Source organism: Procambarus clarkii, chromosome 13 (genome assembly GCF_040958095.1).
Source record: "Procambarus clarkii isolate CNS0578487 chromosome 13, FALCON_Pclarkii_2.0, whole genome shotgun sequence".
NCBI lineage: Eukaryota > Metazoa > Arthropoda > Malacostraca > Decapoda > Cambaridae > Procambarus > Procambarus clarkii.
This window is the reverse complement of record NC_091162.1, coordinates 17776965-17791645: the sequence shown is the minus strand read 5'-3', so window position 1 is coordinate 17791645 and position 14681 is coordinate 17776965. Positions and strand designations below refer to the sequence as shown.

The following is a 14681-nucleotide window of genomic DNA, read 5'->3' as shown; positions in this document are numbered from 1 at the left end:
ACATTCCTTCCCAGCCCTCTGTGCCTCTTCTGGACTCTCATTCACAATTTGTGTAATAAGGTATTCGTGGCCATTACAGTCCTTCATCCCTTCGAAAAAAAGCACAGTCAATGTATGAAATAAGGGCAAGGGGGGGGGGGGCAGAATTAATTTTTTGTTAAATGTTGAGGTTAAAATGCATATAGTTCCTTGCTAAGTATATATATTGCATTTATGATATTCTATACATACAGTAGCTAGAAAAAACTGATACTAGATATTAAAAAAATGTGAATTTGAAAATTTCCTTTTTGAGTGTTTCTCCTTCATTTTGACCTTCAGTTGGGTCACTGCTTACAAGGGTTAGCTCTTGAAATGCCCTACCATCTTAAGATGTTCGACCCATGGTGTCCATAACATCCAAAGATGTTTTAGGTACTTTGCAACTTTTGAAAGTCCCGCTGGTATTCAGCATTCCTAAAGGGTATTAGAGGCTGCCAGTAACTATTTGCTGTATTGAAAATGACTTAAGATTTGTGGTACATTTTTCCCTATGCTTAAGGCATGGTTTTTAACTACAATATATAGGGAGACAAAAGTCTTGTCTTTGCTGTGTGCCTGCAGATAATGCTTACGTAACCCTTATGCAATGCAAGAGTAAAGCTAGAATAACAAATAGAAAAGGAAGTAAAGTGTCAAGTGACTTTAAAATATTGGGTAATATTATTTGCTATTCTCTATATAACTGGAAGAATAATGTCAGAGTTTGTTAATTATAGATACAGTAATGTGACAAGAAAATAAAGATCCTAAGTATCTTTGAGGATATTTAATCAACCAAATAAAAAAAATTCTGTGGGAAGCCCTGTCGGCTCCCTGAAGTTATTTTACTGATGAAGTGCCACACTACTTGAAGTAATCAGTCGCAGAGTTCTTGTAACCTGCCGGGGACCATAAGCCAGAACCTGGCCCCCTTCAGAGAGTTGCAGGGAGCAAGGGCACATCAATACTTTATATTTAAAGTTTATCATCTTGTCATTGACCAGGGAAGGCACCCAGAAAGATAGGCGAATCAAAACAGACTACTGCCTGGTTGAAAATTGTGACCTACGTCCTCAAAAGAGCAAAAGAACTCCCCATAAAGAAGAAAAACAAGCAAAACTTCGTTCAGCCAGCTGTCAGTTTGATTGACAGCTTGGACTCTTAGTGAAGCTCATTAGCTCCACCCAGGTGGAACCGGCCCAGATGAGCCGGGCCGCCACTGGACAGTTTCTTGAGTGATAAAAGCCGCCGATCAGAGAGAGAGGGAGGGAAGGTGTCAGGGAGCCTCTGGGGCTCAGCCAGAAACTGCCTGTTTCATTACATTTAACGCTGGTTTATTGTTGAACATTTATTATCGATTATACACAAAACTACTGTACATTAATTACATAAGAGAAAATCATAATAACAGCACAAGACAAAATCATGGCTATGTACTGTATAATCTAGATTTAGATTTAGAAACTTCATATGTCAGTGATTGATGCAGGTATTACATTACTGTATATTGTTACAGGAGATTGTGCCAGCCTTATCAACCCCATGCTTCACGCTGCCCTTGAAAACACATCAGTTGTAGTGGACCTGCAAGTTTCCGAGAGTAATTGGGCCTATGCATTGTGTCCAGATGTTGATGAATGCAAGCTGTTGCTTCATGATTGCCATCCCAATGCCACATGCTCCAACACACACCCAGGTTTCAACTGCACCTGTAACAGAGGCTTTCGTGGAAATGGGCACGACACTTGCGAAAGAACGTATGTGTCAAAATATGAAATTATCTTTTTGAACTGAAATCTTCTTTGATATTTTATTAAAGTTTTCTGATACTTATGTAGTTTCATAGGTCTTTATTTTAAATTAGGTGATAATCCAAGCCACACACATGAAAAGGAAGAAAGTGATGACATTTCAGTTCGTTCAGGACACCCATAAGGGTCCGGGATGGACGGATGCTTCGTCACTTTTTCTTATCATATGTGGGTTGGGATATTAATATTTGGCCATGTTATTGTGACTTACTCTCAACAGTTGTCTATACATTTTGTATTACTGCAGAAACTGCATTTTTAGATTTGGTTTTGAATTTCAGCACATTTGCAGTACTGTATAGTAGTGTAGAGCTGGTGCTCATGGATATTGCTGTTAAAGCTCATTATGTATATTTCAGGTGCTTTGAGAGTTGTATGCATGGCTACTGCTCCGGCCATCCTGAATATAAATGTGTGTGCAACCTTGGTTGGATGGAGCCAGACTGTGGCACCAACTGTGGCTGTCATAATCACTCAACATGTCAAAAAGGGATTGGCATCTGTGACCAGTGCCGAGATGGGACAGATGGGGAGTATTGTCAGTTCTGTCAGTGAGTATATTTTTAATAAATTATTATGATAGTGTTTATTTATAAAGGACTTGATGGGGTACCAAGTGGTACCCGGGTCAACCACCAACAATTAATGCCAATTATGTGCTGGGGAGTTCTCAGAATACAAATCTCCTGTCAGACTCTGCATTTTGCTTGTCAATATCTGAATTCTATAGTATTATGAACAGATTAAACTGTGGAATTGATGCCGAACGTTTCATCTGCTGACTTCATGGGGGTTGCCCTGGGAGCTGACCTCAACCTACTTATGACAATTCCCTTCCAATACCCACCAGTCACCCTGCAAAGTTTCATGAGGCTAGTCACAAGCAAATTTAATTTGGTAAAAAGGAAAGTGAGAGAAGTGCTTAGTGGGATGTAGAAGTGCCAGCAGAGACTTGAAGACAAGAAAGAGTGAACTTTGTGGATGAAAATTGAATGGGAAAAATAAGAGAAAAGCAAAAAATATGAGAGTAAAGGCTATCTGAAAAGATTAATAGGCAAAAAAAAATTGAGTTAGGAAGACACATTAATCATCAGTTCTTTGAAAACAAGAAGCTACCTGGAAAGTGTAAGGAAGTTGGAAAGTGCAACAGGACAGTACAGCAGTGGCAGGATCAAGGGTACAGATTTGAATACGAGGAAGCCAATCTGTGAAGAAGAAATTAGAATTTGGTTGAGGGAGTTTTCAGAAAGGGCTGAATGGTGGCTGCCTGTAGCTAGTCCACCGAGCCCACACCAGCTTCTTGTGAATTCTCGTGAATTAGCTATGTGTCAATGGTAATTTCTACTGCCTCTGTTATGCTGCCAGTAGGAGTGGGTATTACCTTCTGCCCCGAGGCCTGCAACAGTTGGGGTGTACTAGGTTTCTGTTTTAGCTAGAGCCTCGGTCTACTGATTTTACTTTTATTCTTTTAATGGTGATTTGCCCATTTGTGTTTTCTAGGGTGAGCCTCTTCGGCTCCCAAGAGCTATCCAGGCTGATATGTATATTATTAGACTTTGGCATCAGTAAGTGTGAATGGAGTTCTAGGCCTAGCAGGGACCACAAGCCAGAACCTGGCCCCCTCAGAGAGTCACGAGAAGCAGTGGCCTATAGAAATGCACATGTGTGTGAGCATTCTATGTTAGCCATCGACTGGGCCAGGCACCCAGAAAAGGTAGGTGCCCCAAAACAAACCCCTAATTTGGTTAAAACTACTACAAAAAACTAACACGTAAACAGAACTCCCCAATTGAAAAACGAGCAAACGAGCATTACGTCACACTCGCCGCGCCGCTTGTCTGCACAGCTCCCCCCTCCACGGGAGGGGGAAGGGGGAGCCCCAGACCCATCACGCCAGCGATCCACTTGTCAGTTTCTCGGTTGATGTGATTGTAGCTCCAGTTCCAGATTCTTTTTGTGTTGTGCTGGGCCTTGTGTCCAGTACGGCTCTTACGGTGGTGTGCGAGCTGGGAGTAATATTCTCAGGTACTTAGGCTGCATGTGCTTAAGGTTCCCTTCCCTGAGTGTTCTGTAAGTACCAACATTGGGGCTTGGGATTCTCTTCCTCAAGTCACCTTGGGGTCTACCTCTGTTGGTCTTTTGCTGCTCAGTGATTGACAGCCCTGAGTGTCTTTGGGGGGGGTTCCACCCTTGTTTACCTTGGGGTAAGTGGTAGTTTTTGCACTGGTAGGGGCACGGGGTACTGCACAGTTAGTTTTCACCTATTACAGTGGCCAGTTCTGTTTCTCCTGGGTACGTTGTCCTCTTGCGGAGTTTTTCTTTTCATTTTTGTTTGTGCCTGGTGGGGGGGGGGTTGCTGCTTTTGTTCCCCTACCCTCAGTTATCCTAGGGGTCTTGACCTCCTTTCTTCGGTGGTAGCCCCTGCTTAGCCCCCGTGAGTGGACAAATTCCGGGGGTTCAGTTTAAGAAGTTTGTTTGGTAGACTTGGGTGCCGGTTAGTAGTATTCTGCCTGGGCTTACCTTTAACGATAACAGTCTAAGGGCCCTGGAAAATTCTGCAGGGGTGCAAGGGGTCCAATGGTTGTGACCCCTGGGTCCCCTCTCTCCTTGTGCGAGTTTAAGGGTTGCTCTGTCCCCTTGTCTCAGGGCGATGCTCATTGTTTTTGCCTCAGTCATGCTGCCTGTTGGGTCGGTGACACCTTCGACCTGGAATCCTGCAAGCATTATTGCTTATTTGTGACTCGCTTCACCCAATCCCATGATGACACTATCCGGGTGCAGGCAGCTCAGGCGTTGCATGCTTGGTTTAGGTTACTGTGATGTGCTTGGTTGATTGCTCCCCTGTATGCCCGAAGACTGCCTTGGTTTGCTTGTCGGGCCCTGGACTTGGTTGTTTTGGCCTTGGTTCCGTCCACACCCCCTCGTTCTTCCCCTGCTGTGGTTCATTCTGTTGCCCCCCCTTCCCCCGCCCTTGCTTCCAGCACCGGAGCGTCTGTGGGGATTAGAGGATTCTGAGGATTAGAGGATTCTGAGGATTTAGAATTTTAGAGGATTTAGAGGATTCTGCGCCTCGGCCAGTTTCGGGGTTTGCCCGTTCCGAGGTGGCGACAGAGTCATTCAAGTCGGTTCCTCCAGCCGTTGCATATGGGTCTGACCAGTGGGCCCCCTTTCCCCTGACCAGTGGTGTTTTGTGACTAGCCCGGCTTTTTCTTTTGAGACCGGGGCTTTAGAGGATGATTTGGCCCCGGGTTCTGGTATAGAGGTTTCCAGGGTTAGAGGGAGGGGGGCTGGTGTGGAGGTCTTTTGCCCCATTGGACCCCACCTGGGTTTTCTGCCCTTTGAGTGGGGCTTACTATTAAATGGAGTGGGGGTTTTCCTTCCTCTCCTCTGCGTACGAGTTGATTTTGGTGTTGAGGTTTACAGGTGATGGGCCTCTACTCAACCTCATCTCCCTTCCCCCACCACTGTACAGAGAAACTTACCTGTTGGCCCACCTGTCCCGGGTACCTGAGTAGGTTAGGTACACCGGGAGAATCATCTGCAGAGTTTGACAGTCGACTGTTTCGTGGGGCTTGTATGCCCTCTACTCTTCAGTCCGGAAAGTTCTGCTGAGTGACTTAACCATCGGGATCCCGGTTTATTTATAGTTCCAGGGGTGGGTTACACATTTGTGGGGGGTATGCAGAAACCTACTCGCAGGTGGGTAAAAGGTCTAGAAAACTGTCGAGTTGAGTCCTGTTCCGACCGCAGAGGGCCTTGGGTCCTGTTCTCAACTGGGTCTATGGAAGATGCTTGTACCATATCCAAGGTCTCGAAGAACTTTGATACTGTACTTCACACATTATTGGAACATCCGTCAATTTCCGGTGAGGATTACCTCCTGTCCTTTCTGGGACTCGGTCCTCTTCTATACTACTTATCCTCTTTCCATACTATATCTGAATATTTTATATTCACATCTTCTCTCCGTCATCTGTCTTGGCAATAATAATAATAATTGTTAAATAAACAGTGTCGGCTACCCTCCCCAAGAAAGGGGTTGATCCATCTCGGACCTAATGCGTCCTGAGCATGGCACGAGGGAGTTTGTTTGTTTATGGACGGAGTAATCATGTGTTGGTGTTCCGCGACCTTACTGCACATACAACTCCCAGACTATTACATGGTTAAGCTGTATTGTGACACTATAGTGCCTACGCTCTTCAGGAGAGATTATACGGTCTGGCGACACCGTCAGCCAGGCTCTGGTTCTCGATTTTTGGATGAGTGTTGGGTATTGTTTGTGTTATGTTGATTGGCCACTTTTCGTGCACCATAACATAATCTTAATATGTCCATATACAGTATATTGTTATTTGTTACACTGTGGGGCATAGCCCCGAATTTCAGTAACTTTTGCTTTACTTTTTCAGTGACTGCATCTTTTCTTGTCTGTTTTGATGTTCCTTCTGCACCGTTTCACAAGCTGTCCAGAGCGTTGTTTCACCTCTGGCCTGCTCATGCGCCTCCTGAGCCATCTTGGTCTTTGGACACGATGGTCTTATCTCTTTCCCTCAGTTGGTTGTGGCCCCATCGGTTCTGGATTGTTTCTCAGAGGTTTCTGCTCCTTTCGATTCCAGTGTTCGGTTTGTTTGTTGCAGCCGTTCTTCTCTTTCTGGTGAGGTTTGGTCGGCTGTTTTTCCGGAAGGTGTTCCTGGGATTGTTGCTTGGTTGGTTTTGGCTGGAGGTGCATCTTCTTGTGTCCGGTTGTGGCTCTCAGCTATTGCCTACGTGCCGTGGCCTCTGTGGCCCTGGACGCTCTTTGAGTTGTCTGGGGTTCCCCTTCGTCCCTGTTCTGAGGTTCGGGTCTCCCAAGTCGTCTGCGGGGTCCTTTTGGTGTTGCCTGTTGTCTTGCTTTGGCATTTTTAGGTGTGGGGTTTCCACCTCCCGGGTTTCTCCCTCTTTTGTCCTTGGCTGTGGCCAAGGTAGCTCCGGGGAGTCGAAGGGGCTGCCCCCAGAAAACCAACGTTGAATGTAATGAAACGCCATCTTCTGGGTGAGATCTGGAGGCACCCTGGCAACCCTCCCTCCCTGCGGTTGGGGTTTTTTGCGTGGTTTGACATCCAGCCTTGAACTGACAGGTGGATAGCCGGCGTGATGAATCTAGCGCTACCCCCTTTCCCCTCCTGGGGAGGGGGGGGAGGAGATGCGCAGACAAGCAGCGCAGCAAGTGTGACTTCATGCTCGTTTTTCAATTAGGGAGTTCTGCTTACTTGTTAGTTTTCTGTAGTAGTTTTAACCAGAGTAAGGGTTTGTTTTGGGGTGCCTACCTTTCTTGGTGCCTGACCCGGTCGATGGCAGACATAGAATGCTCCACACTGGGAGGCTGGATGGCTGAGTGGACAGCGCTCTAGACTTGTGGACCTAGGGACCAGGGTTCAGTCCCATAGCTGGCGAGAAACAATAGGCAGAGTTTCTTTCACCCTGATGCCCCTGTTACCTAGCAGTAAATAGGTACCTGGGAGTTAGACAGCTGCTACGGGCTGCTTCCTGGGGGAGGAGGGTGAAAAAAAATTAGTAGTTAGTAACAGTTGACATGGGGAGCATGTAGCTCCAGTGGTGAACTTCCTCCCCAGGTGGTGCTGCCACCTGGTGGTGGTCAGGTAGTGACCTTCCCCCAGGTGGTGCTGTCACCTGGTGGTGGTCAGGTGGTGACCTTCCTCCCCAGATGGTGCTGCCACCTGGTGGTGGTCAGGTAGTAACCTCTTCCCTAGGCGGTGATCAACTAGGGGGAAGGAAACTAACTACGGGATGGAGCATTTGGCAGGTCATTTGCTGCATTGTTTGTTTACCTACGGTCAACTTTGGAGTACAGTAGTTTGTTTAGCTTTGCTTCCTTTCTGGGGGGTTTGATTCTTAGGAGAGAATGATCATTAATCCCATGCTCTCTGCACTCTTTGAGAGAGCCAGGTTTTGACCCTCGGGTTCCTGCTAAACTTTTTAATGACTTGCAGAGCAAATGTGACTTAAAAGTGTAGAGCTGTCTTAGTGCCGCTAACAACAGGAAGCTACCGAAGCCCCAACCATCCCTTCCTAAAGGGGGTGTTTCATTACACTCAGCGCTGGTGTTTTGTACATACTGTACTGAGAGATTGCCAAGTCATGGGGTCATTTGATCTGTCGGTGGTGGCAAGATTTATTTGCTGAGAAACCAAATCAAGCAGTGAACTCATGAACAAATCCTCAAGTAATATTGAAGCAAGGGCGAAGAGGTAGAACATTTGGTTGACAGCCTGGGTGCATGGGGGAATTGTGTAAAACCCTGGTCTGTGCTTCGGAGAAGCTGCGGGAGCCTTGTGAGGGCAGTAGCACTCCAGGATGCAGTTCTTTTACCATGTCGTGGCATAGTCGACTAAGGCGCACCTGGGATCATCCCAGACGTAGGTTCGAACCCTCATTAGGACCCTTGTGGATTTGTTCAAGCAGTGAGTTGTGATGATTATGTTAGGGGTGGGGAGGGGTTTATATGTTTGCCATTTCCTTTTAGTTTACACAATGTATGGAGGAACTAAATGTTTACATATAATTGACAATAAAGGTTATTCGAATACTGTACATAGATCCACAATATAGTATGTACACATATATATTGCATGTAAATCTGTTCTTGGCACAGCTCAAAGGAAGTGTCTTGCATCCCACTGATTTGCTGCTATACTGTTTGGCAATGTCGTCCGTAAATAGATTAAATCACTGGCGGGAAACACAAAATTAAGATTTAACCAAAATTGCCTTGCTGGTGGAGCTTGTCTATAATAAGAAATTAAAAATCATAGAAGTGTTTTTCATAGGTATGGGTCAACTTCATTATATCCATATAGGTGTACTATAACCATATTTACATCATTTGTATGAGAACCATATGGTGATAACTTAAAAATCAACATAAAATGATAACATTATTCCAGGGATCAACATACAATAATAACCGCACTTTCAGGTTAACGTTTAAATAGATTAGTTTATTATTTTTATGCATTTTAAGTTACTGTATTTAATAATGTTTTGAATAAATCCAGTTTCATGTTATATGATTGTTAAATTATATATACAAGTTCATCCCTCTATTTTACAGGCCAGGATACTTTGGAAATGCCACAACAGTTGGGTGTCAGGAGTGTAACTGTAATGATCATTGGGATGCTACACTGGGACAGTGTAATAAGACCACTGGCCAGTGCTTCTGTATCCATAATACCCAGGGACACAACTGTCAACGATGCTTGCCAGGTGAGTCCGTTCACAATTACAATTTTAAGAAAGAGATGAAGCTATAAATCACTATTGAGGCCATACTATGGACTTGAACCTACATGTATGTATGTATGAAGAGTTTGGAGATGCTGGTTTGATTCTTTCGTGCTGCTTCAATGCAGTATGATACGTTTATCCATATCCCGTGTATCGTTTGTTAGTCAGTTGGTCTTATTGCTGTGATACTCTCCAAATACTCCGTGATCTTTAGTAGTATAATTTTAGTAGTTTATAGTATAGCTTATATAGTAGTATAATAAACCCAAATGTGTTAGGGTTTTTCATGTACTCGCCTAGTTGTGCTTGTGGGGTTTGATCGTCGGTGTAAGTGTTATAAATATGAGTGTGTTCTATGGGGGGATCTAGTATTAAATGGATGTAGGGGCAGTATTTAGAATAAAGATGTATCTCTAGCAGTGGAGATCAGTAAGGCCCGGCCCCCAAATAAAAATAACAACAGTGAATATTAATTAGCTACCAGATAATGTCAATCTAGAGGTTGATCATAGATCTCCTACACAGGAAGAATGGATACTCCTTTAACTAACTTACTTATTTATTAACCCCTTAACAACCCCCCATGTACATTCACACCAATAACAATAATTACTTTACCACACTATCTTACGTTAAAAGCCTTGGTCCACATAAGCAGGATACAAGGTTTACACTGAGAACAAGCTAGGGTAAAGTACTACTAGTGAAGAACTTGAAGCTTGAGTCAGCTTAGGGTAGGGAGGCCACATGGTTCCACTGGGACCCCTTTAGAATAACTAGCCATATAAACACTAGGAACACCTAATTCATACAAAGTATAATACTCTACACATTAGAACACGCCTATGCCAGACAATGTGGACACAATACAGTATACTTATCTTGGTAATTAGACACAGAAATAGAGAGACAAGAGGTAGAGGAGGAAGTTCTTTTCACCACAACGCCAGCCCAGAGAAGGCAGACCGTCTCCAGTCTCCTTCCTCAGCTGCCTTGCTGCCGGCAGATTACCCAACTAATCGTACAGCAGCCCTATATCCAAATTTACTCAGATCTACTTTAATACTTTCTAATCATATGTAAACATAGTTGATGCCTATTTATTTACTTAATAATCAACCCCAAGCTCAGTCTTTAAATGCTCTTTAAGAAACAAGAATCGTCTTACGTCTGGCAGGAAAGATACAGACAAATACACCTCGCCATGCGTCCCCCTACTATAAGGTAGTTTATTTAGCTCAATTTGACCTCTGGTTTCCAATTGAGGAACCCAGGGTCATAACAGTAAGGTATGAGATTGAAAGCCATACCCTAGAGTATCGCTAACAACACCCTCTCTTACTTTATTATAAATAATGGGAAGATGCAGGTGTCTGTATAGCAATAATAATCAGTTCTATCTACATGGGACAAGAAATACACCTTGGGGTACAATTTTACAAAGGGTTTTTATTTAACACCACCAGATTATCTAACACTGATTTTGGTCTTGGACTATGGGAAGTCTGGATGCACTGTGAGGATTTTCTTCTGGCATAAGTCGTTGCAATCTATTGCAATAGAAAACTTATAGTATAGCTAATTTTGTGTATTTTTGACTGAAATACGATGCCATAAAATAAACAAAATTCATGACTTACTTTTTAGGGTTTTATGGTGATCCACGTAATGGAGGACGTTGCTTCAGAGAGTGTAATGCACGGAATATTCTGTACGAAGCAACAACGGGTTTCCTGGGAGCACAGACAACTGGATTAGAGTCACTTGCTACCTGCATGTGGATAATTACCTCCAGTGACTCTTTGGAGCCCCTTTCCACCATACAAACTGGGTGAGTTGTGCTCATGTGTGTATGTATATATTTTTGTAATCATCTGTATCTTGCTACCCGATTCCATCCCCCATGATTTATACTCCGATATGAGATGACGTGTATCATTCTTGTATCCATCTAGTTGCACATTGAGTTCTAGAATGCATTAAAAAATACATATAATAATTTATTGCACGGAGTGTTAGTGCAGCAAGTAGCTAGGCTAATGTGGTTGGTAGCCATGTTAATGTCACTGAGTGGGTTTTAGTACTGCAAAGTATTGGGGGTGATGATATGGCATCATTGGTCATTTGGACACACTGTTCCATGTCTTTATTATTTGTTCTGGTAGCCAATTCTTTCCAGTCTACCAAGATGTCTGTTGTATCACAGTTCATTTTATCGAGATTACTGTACATTGTATGCAGAGAGTCGGTCACATTAACATTCTGAAATTTATCTGATTCATACATGTAAAAAGAAAGGAAAGGGACCACATTTTGGTTCAGAACATTGGAAAAAAAACTGATAACTAATATAATGAATGGTTATACATGTTACAAAATATGAATCTATCACTCATTTATATTTTTGTGTCAAATTGTACAGCATCACTGGAAAACCTCCACTAGCATACTTTAGGAGTCATCCACATCAGTATAATGCACTGCTTCATGAGTCCAGGTGTGCAGTACTCCCTCTGAATTGTAATGAATAGTGTGAACAAATACATTTGCTCTTTACGAACTACTTTTACCCAGCCTTGTCTCCTTGCCATATCCTATGGATCATTCACACTTGTCCCTTTGCCATATCCCATGGATTGTTCACACTTGTCTCCTTGCCATATCCCATGCATTGTTCACACTTGTCCCCTTGCCATATCCCATGCATTGTTCACACTTGTCCCTTTACAGTACCCTATGTATCGTTCACGATCGCTACCCACTTCTACCCCACACTCGCCATGTTTGCCCATGTTCATCACGACCTTCCTCTTTATCTCCTATCCTCAAATTCACATGAATACAACACTGTACATTCAACACTGCCCAAACTATCTCATTGGGTTTTCCCCACTCTTGCAGTTTATTGAGCATTGGGATGAAGAATATCTCTCCATGATATATTTATTCCTCTCTTAATCTTCTACCACAGCACGTGCTTTTCAGATGATCTATGTCTACTGCTCTGACTCTTGGATTTTCACGCTAATGCTACACCCTCATCTTGCAAGCATACATATAGGTTCGCGCTACGACTCCTTCAGGCAGCCCCGGGAGGAGATAGGGAGAACCGGTTGGCCGAGCGGACAGCATGCTGGACTTGTGATCCTGTGGTCCTGGGTTCGATCTCAGGCGCCGGCGAGAAACAATGGGCAGAGTTTCTTTCACCCTATGCCCCTGTTACCTAGCAGTAAAATAGTTACCTGGGTGTTAGTCAGCTGTCACGGGCTGCTTCCTGGGGGTGGAGGCCTGGTTGAGGACCGGGCCGCGGGGACACTAAAGCCCCGAAATCATCTCAAGATAACCTCAAGAAGCCCTCTCGCTGTATATTTTCTTGTCTCGGTTATCTAACCAGAGCTTAGATGCACAATCCGCTTTGTTTCCTTGACCAACCATACTCTTGTACCAATTCCTCTTTCATCAATCACACATTAGAGGTAATTAACCTGTTCATTTGGTTTATAGCTCTTAGCATTTCCTTCTTGCTTACTATTAACTTGCATTTACTTGCATATATTTTCATCCATCTTTCCATACACTCGACAAAACTGTGGATCATGCGAGACATATCTCTTGTTTGCTACCTTGACTATGTTATTTGCATGCATCAGGTTTGGTATATTGTATTAATTTCTACATGTATGAAGCTCATTCTCTTTAATACTTTAATACTGCATTTGGCTGATTTATCTTAATGCCATTTTTTTTGTATAATATATATATATATATATATATATATATATATATATATATATATATATATATATATATATATATATATATATATATATATATATATATATATATATATATATTTATATTATAAATAAATAGATAGAGAGATATAGAAACAAGATTTATAGGAACGTTGACCAGTTACTGTACACTTGTTTATATAAAACCAGTAACAGTGCTGTCCCAACTTATATATATAAGATGTCCTTGCTTAAGAAAATACACTGCATTTAACAGCTATCATTTGTGACTGCATACAGCCTCACAACCTTCAGTTATCTTTGCCTTCACTGTATTCTATGTTTCCTTCAGTGTCTTTAAAAACAATGTACACCTTACTGTCTTAATAACATTTCTTCTCTATTAACTTTCTTGTCTGTCGATTACCTTCCACTGCAAATGTGTGATTTACTAAACCTCTCACTCTGCAATTAAGTAATATGGACTGGTATCTCTTTCAGAACATACGTTATTCAGCTAACTATAGAAGAAATTAACATACAGTGTGGAGAAGGAATTTTATATGTATATGATGGACTGCCAAATTTTGTTTCAAGTAATAACCGTTGGGACCGGCAAAATTACATCGTGGGAGCTTTCTGTGCAAGTCAGTCTTCGTACCCTGTGACTGTACAGGCTGTCTCTGGGTTTATGACTGTATTTTACGAAAAAAATGACCCTGGACAAGGATTTAATGCCAGTTATCAGGTTTTACGTTGCGTGAAAAATGCAGGACACAACCGGGTATGTTCTAACGGGAAGCTTGTCTGTGATGAGAAGTGGCGTGGAGTTCACTGTGACATTCCTGTCTGTCCTAACAAGTGCTCTGAAACTGAAGGACGAGGCAAATGTGACTCTGGTTATGGGCGCTGCATCTGCACACACGGCTTCGTTGGAGAAGATTGTAGCATTGTCCAGCGTGATCATCAGGTAATAACAGTTTAACAGTTATAATAATAATAATAATAATGTTTATTAATAAAGTAAAAGTACATACATACAAAATGAGTTAAAAACAGAATGTTGGATTTCTAGATGGAGCTAGTACATGTATACACAATACCTAAAGCCACTAATACACACAGCATTTCAGACAAGTTATTTATTGGTAATTTCTTCTCGTCTGTATTTTGCCAGTTACTTTCATGCTGTTTTATATCAGTTGTGTTCACTTGAAATATCTTGAGTTGTGTCATCCTTAAGAATACTTTCAGTTGGTGTAGTATATAACACAGCATTCTTAACATTATTCTTCTTTATTGTGGCCAATAGGTAACTCTAAAATAACTTTCAAGAGCTGATTTTAGCTGAATGAAGGACCTTATTACAGCATCCTGTAGCATAAGTGAAAGTGTGAAATAAACAGAGATTTAGAAACAAGAAAGGGAAGGAAAAGAGAGAGAGAGCAGGAATGAAGAACAAAATGTGGACAGATTCAGAATTAGATTTTCTTTAATCAGTTTCTTAACCACTGTGATGCGCCGAGTTTATTGTGAAATTCCCCCTGTGCGCATGAAATCAAGTGTTCCCAAAAAATTATTTTTTCTTTGTAAAATGATAAATTCCCTTCCCTGAACATGTCTATGTAAAAAAAATAAATACAAAATTCCACTTACTGTGGCTGTGGGGACGTGGACAAGGTGCGCTGTGACGCCATTAGGGCCTGGTTGCCCGTGCATGACTCGCCCAGACACGGTCACACGGGCCATTCAAGCACCGAGTGTTGCCACAAATATATTTTCAATTATTTGTTCTATGTATTTCCAATGCAGTTTTATTTGTTTT

General features: G+C 42.5%; 1 protein-coding gene across 1 annotated transcript in view; it reads left to right on the top strand.

The window, feature by feature from the left end:
• Megf8 (multiple EGF like domains 8) overlaps positions 1-14681 on the top strand; it is a 77570-nt gene that overhangs the window by 52551 nt on the left and 10338 nt on the right. The window contains exons 12-16 of the mRNA XM_045740699.2: positions 1538-1778; positions 2192-2383; positions 8947-9101; positions 10770-10953; positions 13358-13826. Of these exons, the coding sequence (XP_045596655.2) occupies positions 1538-1778; positions 2192-2383; positions 8947-9101; positions 10770-10953; positions 13358-13826 (1241 nt within the window). The remainder of the gene's footprint in view (positions 1-1537; positions 1779-2191; positions 2384-8946; positions 9102-10769; positions 10954-13357; positions 13827-14681) is intronic.